Raw genomic sequence first — 23,891 nt, forward strand, 5'->3', positions numbered from 1 at the left:
CTCTTGAGATTGGTAAAACCCTGCATATGGAAATGAAAAACTTGTTAAATTTTGTAAATGAACACAATATGATGTCATACAAAAACAAAAAAAACTTTCTTTTTTGGAATATAGAGCAAAGAAACAAACTGAGTTCTGTCCGTGTCAGAGAATGAACTTATTTTGCTCTTTTCTGGTCATCTTGACCACTCACAGCACTTGATGCTACAGCGTCATTCTCCCATTTGCTCTCGCATTAACATGTCTTTATAGAGATCACTGGGGAACTTTAAGATCCACCTTCATAATTGCCAGACTCCTACTCTTCTTATTATGATAGACAAAAAATAAAATAAAGAAGAGCAGTTTCAGTTTCTGGCAACATATGCTGAATGTATTTTATAGTGATAGTAGAAATGCCAGGCCTCACTTGATCAGATTCATTATTGTGTCATTTTTGGCTGAACACCTCTGATGTTTTAGATCTCAGTGATGGATCAACACAAAGTAGTGTAGAATTACATAATTAGATGATGTAATTCTGCTTCTGTTCTTTGCGATAGTTTTCCACACATAACGTATGCATTTTTGCATCCAGGCCAAAAAGTTCAATTGGTCTCACATGTTTGCTGTGACAAATTTCTACTCTTTCTACTCAACGCTTATTTCTGGTTTGTCACATAAAAGCCCTGTAGTACACATAAACCTTTGTGGTTGTAATGTGACAAATTATTTTAAAAAACAGGTATGAATGCGTTTGCAAAGCGCTGTGGCTTTTTCCATCGAAATAACCAAAATAATGAGGAAAAAACAAGTGTCCCTTATCGCGCCGTGTTGCAGCTGCTGCTGTGTCATCATCACTGCTTTGTGGTTGTTTGGACATAAATCTAGTACTTTTCTAGCCTTTATTTTCCCTTTCAACTGCCCACAGCTGGAGCAGACCACAAGAGGGACCAGACTTGCCTGGAGCACTGAAGAATGGAGATTATTCTGTTTTGTTTCTAAGCCTCTGGAATCAGCAGTGAGTCTAGATGTATTATTAGTCTGACGAGGATGGGGAGTATGAGAGGCCTGAGTTTCCAGTGGAATTTAGAGAGCTTAATTGCGCAGACAGGATGAATGAGAGAACCTTGTGAGGAGAGACAGTAAAAGTAGTTGGGAGCTCTACACACACACGCACGAAGGGCTCCTTCCAAGGACTGGTGACAACCTTCAGTCTCTATTAATTCTCATGTAAATGACAGCTGGCCAAAATACAGCTGTTCTCCTCTCTGAACCGTGGTCAGAGAGGAGCAGTGGTGTGATGCTGAAGTTACGAGCATGCCAGTCCTGTGTTGTTCTGCTTGAGAAATTTGTGCTTGCAAGGCGTTCTAGCCAGGCCTCAAATTGAACACCTCTGGTGTTTTAGATCTCTGCACCAGCACCAAATGCCCCCCTTCTTATGACTGAACTAGAAAAGTGGACTAGAGACGTTCTATGAAGCACACTCTCAGTCTTTGTCCTCACTAATGTGTTGTTCACCATATGCAGCTAATATTCCACTCGCTGCAGTGCTATTAAATGTAACAAAAGAGCTATGGCATCCTTCTGAGCTAAGCAACTGTGCCCTTTTCCAGGAGCATCTGCAAATTCAGCATGAAATGCAATCTGCAGGAGATGGTGCAGTGCAACAAAAAAAAGTTCATTCTGAACAGTGTACTTATAAGCAGTTCTAGGAATCAGATGTGTGTGTGTGTGTGTGTGTGTGTGTGTGTGTGTGTGTGTGTGTGTGTGTGGTGTGGTGTGTGTGTGTGTGTGTGTGTGTGTGTGTGGTGTGTGTGTGTGTGCTAACAGGTCAGGGATTGTGGGTTTACAGACCAGTAGGAGGGATGAAGGTCAGTCAGAGTCGAAAGGACAGTGGATCATTTGGAAGACTCTGCATGTTGTTGTTGGAAGACCACCTACAGAGCAATCACCCACTTGTATATTCTCTCTTTTTTTACGTTTCTCCTTTCTGTGTAACAGTCAGATCACAGGGAATCTCAATGCACATAAGTAAGGATTTAGTACCTTAAGCCAAACTCACTTTAGTTCCACCTATTTTTGTGGATTCAATGAAGCTCTTCAGTCTGTTACTTCTAGTTCATACCACAGGTCGTAACATGCTGTGATACTGCTGATTTCTTTTTAACGCAAATTTGGGCTCTTAAATACCAGCAACGATAAGATTCTATGGCTAAAAGAAGTCTCTTTTCAATCCTTTATTTTATGATGTAATCATTGCCTACAGAGCTTTGCAGAAAGAGATTTATGCTTCTCACAGTTGTTCAGATTATGTGACATTACAACCATAAGCTTTAGTTTGTTTTATTGGAACGTCATGGTGATCCATCATTGGAAAGTGGAAAATAAATGGTTCTTGGTTTTCAAATATTTTCACAAAGAAGAGATGCTTTTTGAAAAGAGTAGCGCGCGTCCCCACAGTGACCCACGGTAGTGGCAGCATCATGTTGCAGTGATGTTTTTCAACAGTAGGACCAAAACTTTGTTTAGAGCTTTACATTGTTATCTCTCAAGCTCTTGTTTAAGAGTGTTCCTCTCTCAGCAGAACAACAATCATATTATACTTCTGTTTTTGCATATTGGGATGTCCTAGTCAAAGTACAGATGCCAAAACAACTGAAAATTTGTGTCAAGAGAGATGAGTGAACTATCTTGCTCAGACTTTAGTCTGTAGCTGTGCAGATCAGGTAGAAGTACCAAAAGATTTGTAAAAAGTATTGGAAGGGGGCTGAAAATGAAAACATTCACCCTTTTTGTGTATTTAAATGTAAAAAAAAAAAAAAAGGAATAACATTCACCATATTTCCTCTGATTGTCCATTATGCACTACTTTGTGGCAGTGCACTCTGTGCTGCAAAATATTGATTAAACACTGAAGTTTGTGGTTGGACTGTGACAAAATGCAAAAGAGAGAAAGAGTCTGGGTATTCATTATTTTTGGAAGTGTCTCATACTGTTTGCGTTTCTGCTTGTTGTCGAAGAAAATAATGGCTTAAATGCAATATTTCTTCGACTTCACAATGAAAACCCCAGAGAATAAAAATATGTTAAGACAGAGCATCTCATTTCGCATTTATAATTGGAATATAATCAGAGTAGAAGAAAAAATAAATTAATGTTGAAGATTTTGTATTTTTACATTCAGAAACTGTGTGTATATTCGGGTAAAACTGAAGCTTCCAAATTGTTTCATATTTTTAAATATATTTTTTATCTTCATTTTTCAGTGTCAGTGTGGAATGCTATTAATAAGCCACTGTCAAGGTTTATCAAACATTCTTTGTCATTACTTAGAAAAGAAACTAAAGCTTCTTGACTTTTTAATATCAACACTATCCTACGTCATTGGGATTTTACTTACATAGTATAATTAGCAATTTAATATTTACACATGTCAGTCTCTTTCAATTGAAATTCGAGCAATGTTGTAGATTTTTTCTAATTGTTTCAGGTTGGTAGTCTTTCTTTTATTCTCAATATGCACCTCTAGTAGCCGTGGGCCTTCTTCAATGCAGTAAAACTGACAGAGTGATTTACTCAGAATATAGCACCATATCTCAAAGTCATCAGTGCAGCCATGCTTTTATGTAAAGTTAGTTGAACAACAAATAATGACAAAGCATTGCCAGGTTTTCAATATCTCTGGTTGTAGGGTTCTGACATATCGCTGTATAAATGGATGTGAATGAAGTGCACATGTTTAGTCAAGTGTATTTACAACACACCTTACACATTAAATCATAGATCTGACTTAATCAGAGGACTGATATATTTTCAGGTCTTGGCAGTTATGGCAGGATGCTATTATGGCCACATTAGTTATCTGCATTTACTGTCATGTTTGCAATGGTTTTATTTACCGTGCTACAGGATGCCTTTCCCTCAGGGCTCCATAATCTTCTTACCATATAGGGGGCATAGAAATATTTTCTGGCTTCAAATGTGGCTCCAGGCATAGCCTGGGGCTTATGGCGTTTTTTTGCCTGCAGCTTCTGAGTCCCCAACCTGAAACCTGCTCATGCTTCCCCAGCCTCCAGCCTGCCCGCTTGCTTCAGCCCTGCGTCCATCACCAAGCCCCGGATCCATTTTTAGCCTGCAGCAGGAACATGTTAGCTGGTAATACATCAGTAGACATTATGTCCTCAGTAACATCAGTATCCGTTGGGGGAAAGCATAACCTTGGGAGTGACTTTGTGGCTGTCGGTGCTCCTTCACCCAGCCAGCTGTGACTCCTAACATGACTCCAGACTCCAAAGTTAGCCAAAGCTGAGGGTTTTCTCTAACTCCTCAAAGACAAGGAGTTAGACAAACATTTGAGTCCCAAAAATGTTGGGAACAAAAGCTACTGTTTTTGTGCATAGTTAAAAAGAAAAACTGTGTACAAAAACAGTTTTTTTTAAGCTAAAAAAAAAACAGCATACAATTATTTTATTAATGCTAAACTTGCTAGACTATTATGAGTGTTTAGACATACATAACACGATTTTTGATGAGTCATCAAATATGTGAAAATAGAAACTAGTATAAAAGAAACTTTGGTCAAACTCTGTGATTTATAAATCAGATTCTTTCTCTTTTCTTTGCTGCTGTCTGTGTTTTGTGCCACCATACCCTTTGCATACTAATTCTAAAGTACCACAACCTGATGTTTACTGGGTCACTTCATGTTTTTTTATTTCCGCTTTCCACCAGAGAATGCAAGCAAGCACATAAACAGCAGATCAGACACAATTTGTCAGCAAGTCTTTGCGACATGCTGATCAATTATCCTAAGTGGCTTTGATTATATTTTCTCCAACAAAGACATCCAGTTGAGACATGTTTAATTAATCATCTCCTTTACACTTGAATGAAAGACTGATGATGCAGATTTCACCCATGTTGATGAACAAGTTCTTGCAAATTCAAAATACCTGAGTCTGAATTGTACTGTGACTGTTGGAGGGCGTTGACTTTCTTTTCTGAGTGAAAAATCCTACAATCTTCCAAACGTTTTATTGCTTTGACATTAACGTCTAGAATCTATATTACTGACATTTTGAATCAGTCATATATAATCCAGAAGTTCATAGGGCATGAACCATGCGATAACCTTTATAGGCAGATGTCACCTAAAAGCTGTTCTCATTCTCGAGCAAACAAAATGCACATGAAATGAATTTTCATGTGCAAATTAACATCAACCTGACATGAAGGAGGATGTTCCCTTCAAACTGCATGAACATCCTGTTAAGCTAACAATAGTTTAGAAGTGGTAAATAATTCAACAGTTTGTTGTGTTAAATATGTTTGGAAATATATTGGACGTGACTGAACTCTAAACGTTGAAAAGTAAGTATCTAAGTTCTTCTAAAAATGTACAGTCACAGTATTTTCTTTACGCTGAGAGCTATTAGGTAGGAAATATTAATCATAAAAATGAGTCTTTTGGTCCCTGTGGCACCAAATGAAAACAGTAATAGATCTGATTTTGAGTAAATGAACATTCAGAGCTTAGAACTCATTAGAAAAAGGTTTCGACAGAGGAAATACTAAACAACAACCACTTACCTAGTGAACTCCCAAAAGATTACTTAGTGATGAACATAATGAAGTTAGCATCTGATTCAAAGTTTTTATGTCTGTAATTTAAAAAGTATGGTGATCTCACACCAACCTAGACATGATTAGTTTTATACACTTATTTAGCCACTTTAGATCAGCTGATTGTAGTCCATCGGTAAAAATTAAATTGACAACAGTAGGAAGCTGAAGTAATGATGAAGTTGCTATGCTCTGATATACCGTAGTGTGTTTTAATGGGGAAACAAAGGAAAAAATGTTTTATGTCAACTTATTTTTATTTTTTGTGATCAAATCCCCCTTTTCACACTGTGTGACATACACCACAGGAATGTATGAATATATCAATCTTTTTCCAAACCATTACTATAAAAGCAGTCCATATATTTTCGCTATTGTTATTGGCTGTGTTAAATCTGGGCAGCACAAAAACACACATCCACCATTGCATGTGACTTACTCGGTCATGTGATCCGCCTGTTTGGGTCCAGTTCAAATGTTTATGTACCCTATTTTCAAACCCGTAATGTGGCAGGTTTCGGATGAAATAAATAGGAAAACACTCGTGGTGGTAACTAATCCCAACGCCACCATCAACGTCACCGCAAGCCACAGAGTTTCTCTCCATCCCTGACTCTTCCCACTCTGGCTCCAAAACTGCTCTCCTTCCGTGTGTGCCGTCAGCGGCTGCTTCCCACATCCTACGAGGCCATTACTCAACGCTGAAGCAGCAAAGCGACGATGATCATTCTGTATACTGTAAGAAAATAGCGGGCTTTTTTTTAGCCTGCAACTGTCTTCTCTATCCATCAACAAACAGCCACATTCAAGGTTTTCACGCAATTTGGAAATGTCAGAAAAGCATAAGATTTGTTATAAGCAAGTGTGCACAAGTACAGAAGAAGGTAAAATTGAATGGAAAAGATATTTGCATTTCAATACTTGGTCTCGTTCCGTTATTTAAAGTAGTTTCCATCCTACTTTCTAACTGTTCATTCATGCATCCCTCTTTTAATCTTTCATAGTCTCACAGGTCTTTTTCAGGTTGCCTATCCTGGTGTCTGAAAATATCTGTCACTTTCACTTTCATATTTATCCTTCAAAAATTGTCTGAGAAAGGACTAATAGGCATGGCATTTAGAAATGAAAAACACATGTGGGATCCCTGCCTATTGTTCGGTATTTTTAATAAACCTTTCTATTGTTCGTATCAGATGACGAATTCAAAGATGAGTTATACAGATGACAATCTCAGAAAGAAAAAGAGCCCCAGTAGATATGCTTTGATGTCTCTTTACTGCTTGCTATGTATTTGTCAGTCTCCATTAGTATACAGGTGTGGGCACACATTTGTTTGCTTAGTGAGAGAATGTATGAGAATATGCCAGATGGCTGCCTGGTTGTGGAGTAAAGCTATTATTTTTCAAAGTATACTATTTTATCAGACAAAATACGCTCACTGCACCGGCTACTCCATTATTTATAGCTTCTCCACATTTATCTTATTTTTTTCTAAAGTTGTTTGCTGAGCTTTCCGACCGCTCTTCTCCTACTCCCTCATTTTCACTCCGTCTGTCTTTAGCTCTGATTCTCTTCTGTACTTCTATCCACCCATGTGGAAAAGTTGTTGATTTTGGTAAAATCCCTAGAAGACACAGTCATCAAAGAGTGTTTAGACCATCAAAAGATTTAATTTCGATGTTGTAGCAACTCTGTTTGATTGCACTACATTTTAATGACCATAATTCTGTGGGCGATTGTGTTGTGTAAGCAGAGAACAGATGGCTCAGAGAGCATATTTTAACAACCCAATGACTTGTTTTTAACATGAAGAGCTGACAATGCACTTGAATTTTATGTGGTTCCAGCTTTCCCTTGTCTACGTCTTTGACTTGATTTTTCTCCTCTCTTCGTTTTCCTTAGGCATCATTCACCAGATGAAGGGGGACTACGAGACTGCACTGAAACTACACAAAACACACCTGGCTATTGCTCAGGAGCTGAATGACTATGCCGCCCAAGGCAGAGCCTATGGCAACATGGGTAATGCCTACAATGCTCTTGGAGCTTTCGACCAAGCAGTTCGTTATCATCGCCAAGAGCTGCAGATCTCCATGGAGGTCAATGACCGTGCCTCACAGGCCTCCACACACGGCAACCTGGCTGTGGCGTACCAGGCCCTCGGTGCCCATGACCGTGCTCTACAGCATTACCAGAACCACCTCAACATCGCTCGAGAGCTGAGGGATGTCCAGAGCGAAGCACGGGCTCTGGGAAACTTGGGAAACTTCCACTGCTCTCGAGGAGAGTTTCCACAGGCTGTCCCCTACTATGAGCAGTACCTCAGATTGTCCCCAGAACTTCAGGACATGGAGAGTGAAGGGAAAGTTTGTCACAATCTGGGTTATGCTCACTACTGCCTGGGCAACTACCAGGATGCTGTTAAATACTATGAGCAGGATCTTGCGCTAGCTAAGGACCTTCATGACAAACTTAGTCAGGCCAAGGCGTATTGCAACCTTGGTTTGGCTTTTAAGGCCCTTGGAGACTTTACTAAGGCAGAGGAGTGCCAGAAGTATTTGCTGTCACTAGCACAGTCCCTGAACAATGCACAAGCTCGCTTCAGAGCTCTAGGGAACTTAGGAGACATCTTTGTCTGTAAAAAGGACGTGACAGGAGCCATTCAGTTTTACGAGCAGCAGCTGGCCTTAGCTCATCAGGTAAGGCTGTTTTACATTCAGTGAGTTCAGCAGAATATTTTTTCACAGAAAAAAGAAATATTCATGAAGAATATTTTTTCACAGAAAAAAGAAATATTCATGAAGGCATCTGTGGGGGCTAAATATGTGCTAAACTAAGTGTGCATCTCCTTTAAGTTCTAAAACTAGACACAAACACACATCTGCCACTCTAGGAAACTCCATGCAGCACTTCTCTGGTCTGACGCAGTTTGCATCAGAGAGAATGCATTATGCACATTTTAGCGGAAAGTCCACTGATATTTATTTATTTAATTGCACCCAGACTAGATGAGGTGTTTGCAATTTGTTAAAAGCTTATAAATGAAGATAAAAAAGCAAACTATTGTAGCGAATTTATTCAAAAGAAACAAAAATAGAAAAGAAAACCTGGTTATGTAACTAAAGGTAGGACTCATACTTGCAATGGATTTGCAAATAAGTTTTCCAGGAAGAGCACAGCCAGTACCCTGCAATTGGAACAATGCATTTTTTTCCATTTACAAAAAAAAAAAAAAAAAAAAAAAAACATCCAATCACACACCGCGTTGCTTCTTTGCACTGAGATAACAGGTTGGTGTATTATTTGCGAAAGACTACATGTAACATTTGAATAGTCTGATACAATATAACTTTATTCCACAGTTTTTAATAGTTTTCAGGATCAGTAACGGATGTAGAAAGGCCTTTCTAATGTAAATTCCCCAGTTCGATTTAGTTCTTAATAAGGGAATGCCCTCTCTTGTCAGGTACCTGGAGTTCCTTGACTAAAAGACATTTTCTCTACCTCTTTGATCACTTCAGTGCATATGCTGTGTATTTGTGTCAGAAGACAGACTAACTGTCACCTGATGTAAAAATAGGTGCAAATTGCTCCCATGTGCTGAATTTCAGGCACATGTTACTGACATGTCTTCAGTGCATTCTACTCCAGAAAAAAAAAATCCCATGCAAGAAAAAGTTTCACATCAAGTACAAAGCAAAAAAATGAAGAAGGTCATTGAATATCATTACAATCATTAATCTTTGTATTACTTTCAATTTAGGTTAAGGAGCGCAGGATGGAAGCCTGTGCTTATGCTGCCCTGGGGGCCACCTACAGACTGGTGCAGAAATATGACAAAGCTCTAGGCTACCACACCCAGGAACTGGAGGTATACCAAGAGCTTGGTGACATCTCAGGAGAGTGCAAAGCCCATGGCCACCTGGCAGCTGTCTACATGGCCCTTGGGAAGTACGCCATGGCCTTCAAAAGCTACGAGGAGCAGTTGGAGCTCGGACGGAGGTTAAAGGATCCTGTTGTGGAGGCTCAGGTCTATGGAAACATGGGCATCACAAAAATGAATGTTGGAGTGATGGAGGAGGCTATCGGCTACCTGGAGCAGCAGTTGGCTACCTTGCAGCAGCTGAGTGGAAATGAAGCAGTAATGGACCGGGGCAGGGCCTACGGAAACCTTGGAGACTGTTATGAGGCTTTGGGAGACTTTGAGGAAGCGATCAAGTATTATGACCAATACTTGTCAGTGGCACAGAGCCTAAATCGCATGCAGGACCAGGAGAAAGCCTACAGAGGCCTAGGCAATGGGCACAGGTGAGTCCGGAATACCTTTCATTGTCCATTTCACCAAGTGTTATGTGGCTATAGCTCGACTTTTACATCATTTATCTCTATATGTGCTCACTATAAAGAATCATATAGTTAGAAATGGCTGTGATGAACAGTGCTTGAATGGGAATCTGGTAAGAGCTGTGTCAGCAGAAGCCTGGTGCTGCTGGTATTAAATATATGCAAAGTAGTTTGGTGAGCAGATGTCTCTGAATGGGGGAAGCTCCAGTATTTCAAAACAACTTCTTGCGTCTTCTGTCTCTTTTCCCCGCTGTTTCTCCTCAAGCCTTAGAGAGCTGATAGAAACAGGGGAAGCTACACAGCAGCACAAAATACAAACAGCTTCCCCCCCAAAATTCTCATTTCGGAGGTGATTTTCTTCTTATTGTGCAGTAGCAGCTTGGCACTGCAGCAGCCACACACACACAGCTGTATTTGCCATGCTTGAGTTCAAAAGGAAATAATAGACGTCATACGCAAACCCTTCTCATCTTCCAGCAGCTCTCAGTCAAGCAGATACGTTATCGCATGACGGTAATTAAGCTGAAGGCTTTTCTTTTTGTAATGCTTCGTTTCAACGGGTTTCCAACAACCGACAGTGCATTTGAGATTATAAATAAAGTGTTTTGGAATATAGTAAAGATGAACAAAATATCAAATAAAGGAAATTGATCCCCTATATCACATGTCAAACTCAAGGCCTATGGACCAAATATGGCCCACTGAAGCTTTTTATGTAGCCACATAGACTCTGAGCCACATAAATGGAACAGATTGTATATATATACTACCAAATTACATCATTGTAATGCAGAAGCTGCTATTTATTATGGATTTTAGCAGGTACAGTACTTTTGTGAATTTGTTATGCACAAATGGAATTTGAATGCTCAAAAGGATAAAAATAGAGCAACTTTACTGGACTAAATTTTGCCTTCCTGTTACTAGTGATTTTGCTCTCTCTCACACAGCCTGAATGAACTGCAGGCATGTCTTGTTCTAGGTACTAAATAGAGCAAATTTTTAGTCGTCCTCACTGAATAATTTACACTCAGAAGAATGTTGTTGTTTCCCACAAACTGATAGCGTTAAGTTATGGTATCTTCTCTAATTGGAGTTTTGGGTTTCTGACCAGTCAGAGTGGATTGGGCCGAAAAATCTGTAGGTTTTTGTCCCTTGACAATATCTCTATGTGTTTCCAGTCATATTAGGCCTATAACATTTTACACAAAGACTTGTGCTATTATTTTTAATCAATTTATGAACAGTGAGTGAAAAGTGTGCTTCATTATACTACATTGACTCTTTACTTTCACCCACAGGGCAATGGGCAATCTGCAGCAGTCGTTGGTTTGTTTCGAAAAACGGCTGGTTGTGGCACATGAACTCGGGGAGTGCGGTGGCAAGGCACAGGCCTACGGCGAGCTTGGTGCACTCCACAGCCAGTTAGGCAACTACGAGCAGGCGATTTCCTGCCTGGAGCGTCAGCTGGCCATCGCTCGCGACACCCAGGACAGACTACTGGAGGGCGATGCCAGCTGTGGCTTGGGTGCTGTGTACCAATCTATGGGAGAGTATGAGACAGCCTTGCGATGCCACCAGAGTGACCTGGAGATCGCAGAAGAAGCAGGGAGCACCACACGTCAGGCCCGAGCCTATGGCAACTTGGGTCTTACCTATGAGTCACTCGGAAACTATGAGCGAGCGGTGGTGTTCCAAGAACAGCACCTTAGTGTGGCGGCTCAGACTAATGACTTGGCTGCCAAGACGCTGGCCTATGGCAGCTTGGGGAGAACACACCATGCGCTGCAGAACTACTCACAAGCTGTCATGTACCTGCAGGAAGGTAAGTGAGCAGAGGGGAGCATGGAGAGGGTTGCCTTTGTTGCCTGAGCTGATAGGCTTAGAGTTTCTGAATTCATGAATATGAAATTCTGAGCCTATTTATTGCTAAGCCTTTGCCACACTTTTATTAAGCTGTGTGCATGTGTTTGTTTGTGCGTCAGTGTGTGGACCCGTGTGCGTGTTTTTTGTGCTTTTGTATTTATGTGATATATGTGCACAAGGGGATTTTGTGTGAGCATTGTGCATCTGTGTTTGTCTTCAGAGCTGCATAGGTATAGCATTTGAGTATGTATGTCTGCAAACCTCCCCAAATGCTCTCAAAGTATTTCTCCTGTTTACTGCTAGATGTTTTCACACTTTTCTATTTTCCTCCTCAGAGTTGCCAAAATAACGTTGTCACACACAGGCTGACAGAATCCTGCTTCTCATGCTTCACTGTTTCCTTTTAGATTATAAAGAGAGGGATAAAAACCTGCAGCTCAACCTCTCCAAAATTACTTATTTTAGAGAAGTGCATGAAGTTTTCATTCCTGAGGTTCGGTTCAGTGGAACCTGTGTATGTCCACAGTAGGCATTAAGAATGGGTGATCCGGAGTTAAAATTTTGTCATGATCTTTTCTGGTATTTACTAGAACGATGACAGAAGTGGTGGTAAACTTGTAACCCTTTACTGTCAAAAAATAATGTCTATCAAGCAAATGCTATATTCAAACGAAATTGCTTATTTTGATGAGACAATAAGAATTATGGCACAATTGGATGTAAAGGTAATAAAACATTTATTTTTATATGAAGTGTGTAGATTATTCGGTTGATTCTGCTTTTGCTAGACAGGGACCTTTTAAATTGATTTACAACCTGGTCCACGTTATTTCAAACACAGGCTCCTGAGGTTTCACTGTTAGCACGCTGATAACTGGATGTAAGTCTATGCTCCATACAGCTATAAATAGCAGAACACTTTACACCCTTTCTGCTGGCATCTCATTAAAATGTCTTTAACTGAATGAAACCCTGGTTTTATTAAACCTCTTGATAACACTAACAACTTCATGCCTTGTCTGCACAATCATGTTCAAGGGTAGGCTTTCTGCTCAAGACCTGTGAAAAACCCACCCGGTGCTTGAAACTCAGAAAACTGGAGCCTCTCTAAAAAAAGATTTCTACATTTCACCCTGCAGAGAGAAAATGCAGGACAACAAACCCCCTTCCATCTCATCCCCATCTTTTCTTAGAGTTAGCTGAGTTAGCTGTGGCCCACACACTCACTGCAGGCCCGCTTGTTGAGCTTTAATAGAAACAAAGACGACAGGCCATTCTGTCTCCACCCAGTCCCAGTGTTGTCCCCCCACGCTGTCCTTGTATTTTTTCCTCATTTTGGCTTTGAACAAGAACAGCGCCTTCACTATCCCTGACAGCCAATTATTTCTGGCCAACCTACCCAACCAGAAAAGTTGCCTTATTTTTTCTCTCAGTAACTGCTGCTTTTTTTTTCTCTTGTCCTGGTTGTTTTTGTGTTTTAGATAGAGCTGGAGAGAAGCTTCTCTGCAGCTACAGTTGAAATTATTTGACCTTCAAATCGTTGAATGTTTGTGTATGTTCAATGGTTATTCTTTGTTCTCCTATAATGACTAACCTTCAGTAGGCAGCATAAAATCATAGAAAGGTGCCAAGGGGTTATAGAGGTACTCTAGTGTTTTTTCTTGATATACCAAGATGCACTTAGCGATTAACATGATTAATATTGTCATTAAAACAGTGTGATTGTTGTGCCAACTTGTGACCGTTTTACAGTTTCCTCATCGTTTCTTTATTGAATACTTAGCAAACCATCCATATTCAGGAACAAACCATGATATAAAGCACTTTTTTGTTAAAAAATAGAAACAAAATTCATATAAAGCATCAATGTAATTACAATCTTAACTCTAACATATAAATTCAACTTTTGGTTTGATTTCTCAGCTTATGTCTAAAATTGATAAAAGATTTTAGAGATAAAAGAAGAGAAGACCAAACAAACATCTTTCATAGCTTTTATCAAGTTCTTACCTGTCTTAGTTAAGAACTTTAAATAAAAATATTTCCAAACACTGTCCAGGTAGAATCACTCAACATGCATTGTGCACAATACAGAGAGCTCATAAGACAATCAATAATCAAGCCAGTCTGGATGCAAGGCTAACCCAGCTCACTACACTCCCTAAGATCTGCCAGGCAGAGACAACATGTAAGTTTTTACACAATGATAAGGAAGAAAAACAAGGGGCAAGACGGTCTGGTCCTTATGCAGCTGTGGAAAACAACCTTCCAAATAAGCCAAATAGTTCTTTTGGTGAGAATTCACAAACATTTCATATGATATGACTAGCAGATGTGACTTTATTGTAATTTTTCCATGACAACTTTAAAGTGTTTGCATACAACTTTATGAAAGACACGAAAACCTTTATTTAACCCGATCCTTTAAATTTGTATGCTAAACTTTATTTGATTTTCCATAGTTTTAGGAACTGGAAAGCATCAGAAACTCTGTTTACTGCTGCCTGTCTTGGCCAGAACACTCCTCGCAAAATGACTGTAAATCTCAATGGGATTCTACTGGTGAATTAAAAATCAAGTCAATTATTGCTATTATTTTAATGTAAATAGAGTGCAATGACCCAGAAAGCTGGAATTTCTACACAAAAGGTTGGCTAATCTGAAAGTTATAGAAATTAAACCGTTTTTAACGAGATGCACTGATCAGAATATTTTGTAAAACTGTAATCTGGCAGTTTCTAAACTTATACCTTATCACAATGATCGATACAATGTATCAATCAGTGTATCGATTGATACATTGTCATCAGCTTGTATCGCCTGTACATTTGGAAAGTGGTTTTCCAATCTGACTCAAACATGGTAGAATTAGGTGTGATGTTATTCCCAATCTGAGTTGCAGTTGGAAACACAAATTGAATGCAATGTACGGCTTGTTGCCGAAACCTTGAAATGTTCTACCAAACAAGCAAAAATTCACAAGTATGTTATCCGAACCAGATAGATCCCATAGTTAAGGTTTGCAAGTGAACATTTAGTTTCTTACAGATAAGACGAGCTATAAACAAGAAGCTGGATACTTGGCTGCTGTGGCTGAAGGAAATGTCCAGACATAAAGAGTTAAAAATTCAATGAGCGCATTATCCCTATGATGGTTAAGCTCAGGTTTGGATCGATACTGCTCTGGACCTCTGATGAAGCCAGGAAAAACTCCACTATTACAGGGAAAAATGTGAAGAATAGCAACTCAACCACCCTTAACATAATCAAATATCCACAGAAAATCTTTTTACAACCCAGTAATACGACTGAACATGAAATCTTGTTCAGAAACAACACAGAGAAATCTCCCAAATACCCAAAACCGCTGCAAAAACCGTTGAAAATCGGGTGCCCACATTTTTCTTTAGGCCCTGTTCCTTTCTGCATGGGAGTCTGGAGTTTCAAAAAAAAGATCTTGCTTGAAATTTTAAAGAATATAATAAGAATGTAGCTTTCTTTAATTCACCACGTTCCCAGCTGTTTGCAGCACTTTTTTCATCCCCACAGTCCAGCACAACAGAAGCAGTGCTTCATCCTAGTGGAAATTGTGTGTACTGTTATCCCCATTTTTCAACAATAACCCCGCCACTGTTCACTGTTCAACATGTGGTCATGATCAAAGGGCAGTTTGCCGCCATGTGTGTTGAGTGCGTGCTCGCTGCAGGTTATTTCTCAGGGGCACCGTGCATGCGCATAACATGTGCGTGTGGAAAAGACCCTGAGGTGTGTGGATGCGTGTGTGCATGCGTGTGTGTGTGTGTGTGTGTGGGGGTGGGGGGTTGTTGTGTGAGAGCCCTGGGGCAACCACAGTGGATCTCTCCCCCAGCTGTCAGGCAGCCTTTAAAGTGTTCTCCAGTTGCTCTTCAGGGTGCAGCCAGCCACGGCCACATCCTCGTGTCAGCCGCCGCTACGTGACTGTGCCTGCCGGGCGCTCCAAAGGCACGCGTCGTGACAGTGACAGACACTGAATGATACAAAGCAGGAGAAGAGAAAGGGAACGAGGGAGCAATACGCAGAAGACAACGACGACTTTGGAAAAATAAAAGGATGGCAGGCAGACAGAGGGAAAAGACAGAGATCACTATGAGTCATAATTCACATGTATTATTTTACTGTCAGCTGGAGAATAAAGAAAACATAGAGTTGGTTGACATTCAGGCTTGATCATAAAGAAACTATCACAGAGCAGCTCCAAGAAAGAAGGATTTTTTTTATTTTTTTCTTTTTATGCTGGTGTGCGCTTTAGGATATATGTGTGTGTAGATGAAAGGTTCAGAAATGGAGTTGAGAAGAGCGAGAGGTGATGCTGTCAGAGAATAAAAAGGATAATTTAGATCTGTTTCCTCTCTCTTGCTCCAGTGCCTAATGAGCCCTAAGCAGTGCAGAGTCAGTGCTCGCAGTGCCACCACAGGGAAGATGAAACAGGTAGAAGGTGGAGGGGGGTGCTGGGGAGGAGGTAGCTGGGACAGAAGCTCAAAGATGAGAGGAGTAGGTACAGGAGCACAGCAGATGCATGGGGGAAGAGGGCATGCAGTCAGGCTGAGGGAGGGTGTGTGCAGAGATAAGGAGAGAGGAAAGACCGTTGCAGGCTCGCCTTCAAAGGCTGCCGACTTGCACGGCCATGAAGGAGCCATGAAGTCTACGCCCGCTTGGTGTGCTGGACTCGCGGAATAGGCTACCATTTTCAGGTCACACTCTCTGTTCTCGGCTTATCTGGTCCAGCCACAGGCGGGTTTTTTTTCCGGGAAAGCAGAGAAAAGCGGACTCGGGACTAGGCCGGCTTGGCCTATTTTCCCCCCCTTCTCTCTTTGACCAAAAGCGCGTTTCGACCTCTCTGTCACACAGCCGGGCGGAGAGAATGGACTTCCAGATACAGAGACCGTGTTAACCAGGAATGTGCATGAGAAATAGCTTGTTGTAAACTGTAGCAGGCTCGCTGAGCTTTTAGCACCTTGCGGGTGATGTGTGGCTCAGGCGCTGCCATTTATTTTTCTTTTTTTCCCCCATCATTTTCCTGCACAGAAGGGCATTTTCATCTCTGTAATTGGGCAGAACCGGGTTCTCGGCAGGCAGAGCGAGAACACATGCAAAGATGTGATATCGGCTTCGCTGCTTGACGAATTAAGAGTGAAAAAACAAACTGTGTGCTCTGCAGATGATTTCACTCGGCACAAATACAGTCACACCTCGGCATACAACACCGATCAGCAGCTTACAAACAGAACATCTATAGTAGGTGTAAGTGTCATAACGATTGAAAGATTTTAGTGGCTTATTTGAACTGTTCTTTTCTGGACATATTAATAATACAATATTTGAGTATAGTGAGTATTGAAAAAAAAAACAAGAATGGGAGAGATGTTTAAATTGACTGTGGATTCTTTTTTAAAATACATTCATTTGCTTTTCATACTAGTCTGTCAGTTTTGTGACATTTTTATTCCTGTGGATAATTCATTTAAATTGGCTGATTTTGTGACATGTTTCAACAGGTTTAAGGTCAGGACCATTAAAGATGATTAATGTTAACCTATTTTAACAGTCCTAAAACCAGCATAAATTAATTATTGTCCTTAGGAAACAATTCTGTTGAAGCAAACCATCCAGATGTGAATTTGTAGCTAATTTTTTTTCCTTCCACTTTTATTTATATTTCTTCTACTTTCTGCAATGACACCAGTATCAATGACAATGAAAGACTCAGAATGATGCCACCATCACCATGTTTGGCAGTTGCTAGACAATTCATACGTTTTTAAAAGTAACTCTTGCAAGCATATTTATGGTCATTTTGTCACTCATCTGACAGTATATCTTTTTGCCCATAATCCATTCTGCTTATTAATTTTGGCAGATTTTTTCATGGTTAGATAATCAGTTATTATCAAATCTCTATTTTTATAGTTCTTTGTGATTCTAATGATAAAAGTAACAGCATTCATCCAAGGACAACCAATGAAGAAGCGATGGGGTTGTATGTGTATGTTTGATCCTGTTTAAAGTTTCTACCATTTATGGATTGATGAAAATCCATTATAAATTCAAGCATCTTCTTGTTGTAAAAGATTGATTGTAAATGTAAAGTACCAGAGAAAAACTAGCAGCATTAGGGCATCATTAAAAACAAAAAAATGTGTACAACTGACTGTGCCTGTGTATATACTCCCCTGTCTTCCTAACACTAACAATCTCTCAAACAGAGTATCCCAAAGTAGACTTCTGCTGTGTTTGCATAAAGCCCATTATTCGCCCATCAATGTGCTTGCAAATATTTGTCGACGCCTTTTGTGATACCCTTCAAGCAAGCATTACACGCGTATTTGTGTTTGCTCAGCCACTCAATCCTTCGCATTGATTACCACGCGGTACGATTAGTGCTACCGACGCTCTCACCCTTCGCCAGAGGCGGGTGCTTGCTTAAAAACTGCTGCACGAGCCGTTTCTTACAACTGAGGCCAAATTTCCAAACCTGTTCGCTGTCAGAACAGCGGTACCACGCTATGCTTACATCTGTTGCGCACAAAGACGCACAAGAGCCGGTCTGCTCTGAATATTTTCTGCTCTGTGCGCTGTCTTCTCATCTGCCGCCGCTTCCTCTCCTCCTGACAGGCCTGCGGCTCGCGGAGCAGCTGGCTCGGCGCGAGGACGAGGCGAAGATTCGCCATCGTCTTGGCCTCTCCCTGTGGGCCAGTGGGAATCTGGAGGAGGCCCAGCATCAGGTAAAGCATCTCTCTCTCCGTCTCTCTTTCTCTGCTTCCTCTGAGTCACCTTCACTCATTTCCTCCTCACATCTCCTCTACCTGGACTCCTTCCAGCAAATCCACCCCCATGTAGTTAAAACTGACCTCCAATAAGCCCACATCTGTTGGCTTAGAGGTTGGCTACGCTTACAAATGAGAGGTGGAGGTAGATGTCCAAACACATAAAAGGCTGGAAATAAACTCTCAGTAATAACCTTATGGTGATGGAAGGAGCCCAGAGGAGAGGAAGGGGAGCATGAACGCGGCTGACGGCGGTATGCTGAGGAGTCTATATAGCTGGTAAACGCTGTCATCTCAGCAGACAAGCGACAGATGAGTGAAGTTTTTTTTTTCTTTTAAATCAGTGCATTGTCACAGGAGCCCCAAACCTCTGTATCACGCACACATTCACTCCTCTTCAGCCCACTGCCCACCTGGCAGGCATGGAATATCCCCTTAAACATCTCTCTCTCTTTCTCTCTGTAGTCTGTCCACACAGAACAGCTCAAGATTTAATTTTTTCCTCTTGGCTCGCGTATCCACACACCAGCCTGACAGCGAGCCAGCCAGCCGCGGTGGCTGTCACATGTGTCTGCAGGGATGTTTTTCAGCTGCTTTAATTTTCAAAGATCTAGTCCAAAACACTCTTGTTATGATACACGTGCACAAATACCATCAGAGTGACCCAGATAGTTTTCCTTTTTCTTTTTTTTTCTTCTTCTTTTGCTTCCTAGTCCCTGCATCATAGTTTTCAAAAAAGCAAGTTTGTCTGTTTGCAATTATCTGAAACAAGAGCCGGGAAAGCGAGACCGAACTAAAGTGGCGACTGGAGCCTGTTTGCTCATGTGTGAGTCGTATTGAGGAATTTGTGTTCAATTAAAGCAAAATATTATTCTAACAAGCCAGTGCAACATATTTTCCATTGCACGTATCCCTCCCCACTACTTGTCATGTTACCACCTCAAACTTAAATGTATTTGAATAGGTTTGCATGTGATGGATCAACAAAAGAGTGTTGCATATTTGAGCAGTAAAAGGAGGATGATGCAGGAGTTTCATATTGTATATTTGTATTCAGCCCCTCCAAGTCAATAATTTGCAGAACCACCTTTGGCTGCATTTACAGCCTCGGATCTGTCAGATTATGTCTCTAACATCAGTATTTAAGCTTTGCCACAGATTTATCCTGGTCCTGTCCATCCAATCCAGATTCCCTGTTTATTAGTTACTACTTAGTTCCTTGCCACTCTACTTTACAGACCTGGCTTGCGGAGTGTTTTACTAGAAATGCAGATTTGCATTAGTCTTTCCATAATCAGATGATGGGTTGAAAATTATTCTCTTTGATATTCTGACTTGGGCATATTATGTATGAACAAATGCTGCTTTAAGCAACTTTATCCATGCCCTGTGTGTAATGTTCCTTGATATTTAGTTAACTTTATACTGAGGTTAAATTACACTATTTTCTGTTTACTGATTTTGTGACTTTGCTGTAATCACAAAATCTGGTTGCAATAATTTCCATTTAGGTTTGCTGGTGTTAAAGGGGTAGAATACAAATGCCAAAGCACACTTTTCCAGATTAGTACTCATGAAAGCATTATTTTCTGTCCACTTTACTAGCATGCCCTACTTTCACCTGTAGCTCTTCAGTCTGTTGTCCTTGTTGGAGCTAAAATCTTTTCCCTACATATATATCAAGTATTTTTTTTCTGTTGCCTGTCGGTTTGTACCGCTTGAGGTGAATCAGTGGTGGAAGAGGACGCTTCTGTCCTCAGAGTATAAATCAACTGATTATTCATGAGCTGGACTGTCGGTACATATAACCTTGGTAAATGACCCATTTTTATACCACAGCTGTAAACTCCATACACTAAGATTCGTGATGCAAATCACAGGTGTAGATCTGGAGTACTTGAACGCGTGTTGCTTATCCTGGATATATTTAAAGTCTATTGTATGCTATCGCCTGATCTGTGAGCCTACAGTTCACCATGCCTCTGTGTTTGACATGTCCTGATTTACATCAGCTTTCCACAGCGCCTATTCCCTCTGAGATGGGCTCACATTCGTATCCCTGTGAGTTTGAATCAATAAATTTGTGCTTCCTTTAATATCACAGGACTACTCTGGATTAAGTCAGTATGTCTGAATTTATCTGCTACAGAGGATGAGACCTCCCTAGAGAGCTTATTTTAGAAAGGGGAAAAAAAATCATTAGAGGTATACGTGTTGCAAGTTCTGCTTACATTACTGATTCAACATGACATTGACATTCACTCTACATGTCAGATAAAAGCCACGTAGTGTCACTGACAGTAAAATAAGAGAGTGCAATCTGAATAAATAGTAGCACTTTGGCAAGCTGATTTGTCATATAATATATATGAACATCAGTGAACTTCCCAATAGTTCGGAGCTTTTATGTGAAATTTTAAATCTGATATGTCAAGAAGCCCCGTTTTCTTTTTCATATATTACACCACAGCATTTTTCCCTGGAAAAATTATATAATTCCCAGTTGTAACTAGTGTTGTAGCTAGTGTTTTGGGTCTTAATATGTAAATTATTTGATCGAAGCAGTTTTTGTTGTATGATGGCTGTGCAAGACCCTCCTGCTGCTTTCCCCAAACACCATCAGCTTTTTTTGTGTTTGTGTGTGTGTGTGTGTGTTTAACATTAAAGCTCAAAACATGTTTTAAAGAAAACCTGTGTGCTATGAAACGACTGATGATAGTTTATTTATAGCACTCTTTACAGATAACAGCGCCCCCTTCCTCCCAAAAACAGTTTAAAATAAGGAAGTGTGGACAATGCAGGTGACGCTGTCTCTTCACTGAATGGACATGCAGTAACCACAAGAAAACTCATCCGGGGTGCAACTGGCAGCAAACCTTTCTGTCTGATGACTTGTGGTGTCCCCTGGACGGTCAGCCATATTTCCCATATCAACACACCTAGTGGATCCAAGACTGTTGTTTCAATATGTTAAACTAAAGTTTTTAAATCAATGATCTTTTTAAGACCAGTTATTGATTTAACATGTTTCCATTTCATTTGGTAAAATGAAATGGAAGATATTATGACATCAAAATTGGAGAAAAAGATGCCAAATGCAAATACTGAGACTAATGAAGCAAAGGAGAACCAAACATAACTTACATTAATCAAAGCTATCATAGCACATTTGCTAAATCAACAATAACTTTACACTTTTTAAATCTTGAAAAGTGCAACAAGCCTTTAAGTCACCATGCACAAACTAGAGTATGTGGAAATAGAAAAGTATTGTGGCTCTGAGAAAATTTATTCTCAATCAAAAATGTCAAAGAAGAAATCGAATTCCACTTTAATAAAACAATTGAATTTATAAGAAAATAAGTTATTGATGGACTTCTGCCTGTTCTGAGTAGAATATCAAAGAAAAGCATGTCTCCAAATTTTCAAAAGAATGCTGAAAAGATTTTGGTACTTTTCTGAGTTACAATGGAGCTGTAAGGTATTCTCCCCTTACAAACTGAAAGGAGGCTTCAGAATCTGCTGGAGAGATCCTGACAAGACATCCCTGGGAAAAATTATTTAACACTAAGGTGGTTCTTTCTTCTTATGAAAGGAAAAGAAAGAAAGAAAAAAATCAGAAAAATCTTGCACATATAAATGATAAATGACTGTAGATGTGCACACCACAAACTTGTGCATTTGAGCATTTGAAGCTCTGGTGGAGAGAAGAGGAGGCAGAGATCTTATTGTACATTGAAGAAGGGCTATGAGAAAAAAAAGTTGAGAACTCCTACAGTACCGCATGTATATGTGATTATTCGGTCATATGAGAGATTATTTGATAAAGTATTCAACTCTATATTTTGGGCCACAATGGTCTTCCATACAATTCTCAAAAATAGAAATTGTACTCGCACTACAACCAATCGCATTGCTGCGAATGTAGCGCATCTGGGCTTGTTTCCTTGTCATTTGTGATAGAAAGGATCAGGCTGGAGAAAAGATGCTGTAGGGAATTAGTTTCTTTCACAGGCAAATGTTCACATCCCTAACAGATTGACGAGCTACAATCAGCCCAGAGCCCCATCAGTGAAATCAGCCTGAGACGAGCCGCTCAGAGCCCAGCACTAATGCAGCAGAACTCTCCGGTTCCTTGCCGCTCCCCTCCCTCCCCCTCTTATTCTCTCTGACATACTTTCCTGCATGACCTTGGCATACGCCACATCAGCTAGAGTGAATCCATGTACAAGTGCTCAGAATAAAAGCGCTCTCGCTGTTGTGCATTCTTTCGCCTATCACGGCCAGAGTGATCCTAAAAAGAAAAAAAGAAAAAAAAAAAGTCCAATACTTAGCTGTAACCTTTTCCTGTTTTGCAGCTTTTTGTGTTGAGTAAACTGTGGTCAAGAGATGTTTTTTTTCTTTATCTCTCTGCTTGCTCTGGTCTCCCGGAGAGCTGCCCTGTAGCACTACCAGCCGTCCAACAGGGCTGCTATAAGTGCAGAAATAGGAAATCAATAACGGCTCACATGAATCAGCACTCCTGATCAGCTCTGCTGGGCTAGGCTGCCTGATGCCCCGCCTGTCTATTGTCACCCTCATTCCCTCAACCTCACAGCCAGGTCCTGGGTGGAAATATTTAGTGACACACTCAGAGCTTTTAAACTCTCAAAGAATTACAAAAATGCCTGTTCTTCAATGCCAGATTCAGGTAATAAAAGATGATGAACAGATTTATGTGTGTTTAGCAGTCATTCATGAACTATTCTACTGTGCTTTACTTGGTTGAGAAGGGAAGGAGAACTGGAGGAAAACATTAAAAAAAGGCTCATTAGGGATGACCTGTGAGGTGGGATGCTGCCATCTAGTGGCCAAACTATCCTTTGCTTGAAAAATTCAATCCCTCTTCACAGAGTAGCCTAAAGGCATGATGCTAAATGCCTATTGAAGAATGATTGTAGTAAGAGAGGGTTGTAGAAGTTTGAATTAAACAGGACTTTTTGTCGTACCTGACATCCGTCTGTCATTGGTACGGATACCAACATTTCTTAACTGTACGGTTTTAAAGTGTAAAAATATCTCTGTTGCTGTTCATCGTCAGCTCTACCGAGCGTCTGCACTGTTCGAGACCATCCGCCATGAGGCCCAGCACAGCACCGACTATAAACTCTCGCTGTTTGACCTGCAAACCTCCTGTTACCAGGCTCTCCAAAGGGTCCTCGTCAGCCTCGGTGAGCCGACAAGACATCCTCTTTCATTGACGTCTCCTGTGACTACATTTGTGTTTAGCTTTTT

The 23,891-nt window shown here is 40.5% G+C and overlaps 1 protein-coding gene across 2 annotated transcripts in view; it reads left to right on the top strand.

The window, feature by feature from the left end:
• LOC129372920 (tetratricopeptide repeat protein 28-like) overlaps positions 1-23,891 on the top strand; it is a 217,939-nt gene that overhangs the window by 176,400 nt on the left and 17,648 nt on the right. For both annotated transcript variants that reach the window (XM_055050520.1, XM_055050521.1), the window contains 5 exons: positions 7,507-8,303; positions 9,368-9,912; positions 11,250-11,773; positions 18,466-18,575; positions 23,698-23,827. In XM_055050520.1, coding sequence (XP_054906495.1) covers positions 7,507-8,303; positions 9,368-9,912; positions 11,250-11,773; positions 18,466-18,575; positions 23,698-23,827 — 2,106 coding nt within the window. The remainder of the gene's footprint in view (positions 1-7,506; positions 8,304-9,367; positions 9,913-11,249; positions 11,774-18,465; positions 18,576-23,697; positions 23,828-23,891) is intronic.

Source organism: Poeciliopsis prolifica, unplaced genomic scaffold (assembly GCF_027474105.1).
Source record: "Poeciliopsis prolifica strain line A6 unplaced genomic scaffold, Auburn_PproV2 SCAFFOLD031, whole genome shotgun sequence".
Taxonomy (NCBI): Eukaryota; Metazoa; Chordata; class Actinopteri; order Cyprinodontiformes; family Poeciliidae; genus Poeciliopsis; species Poeciliopsis prolifica.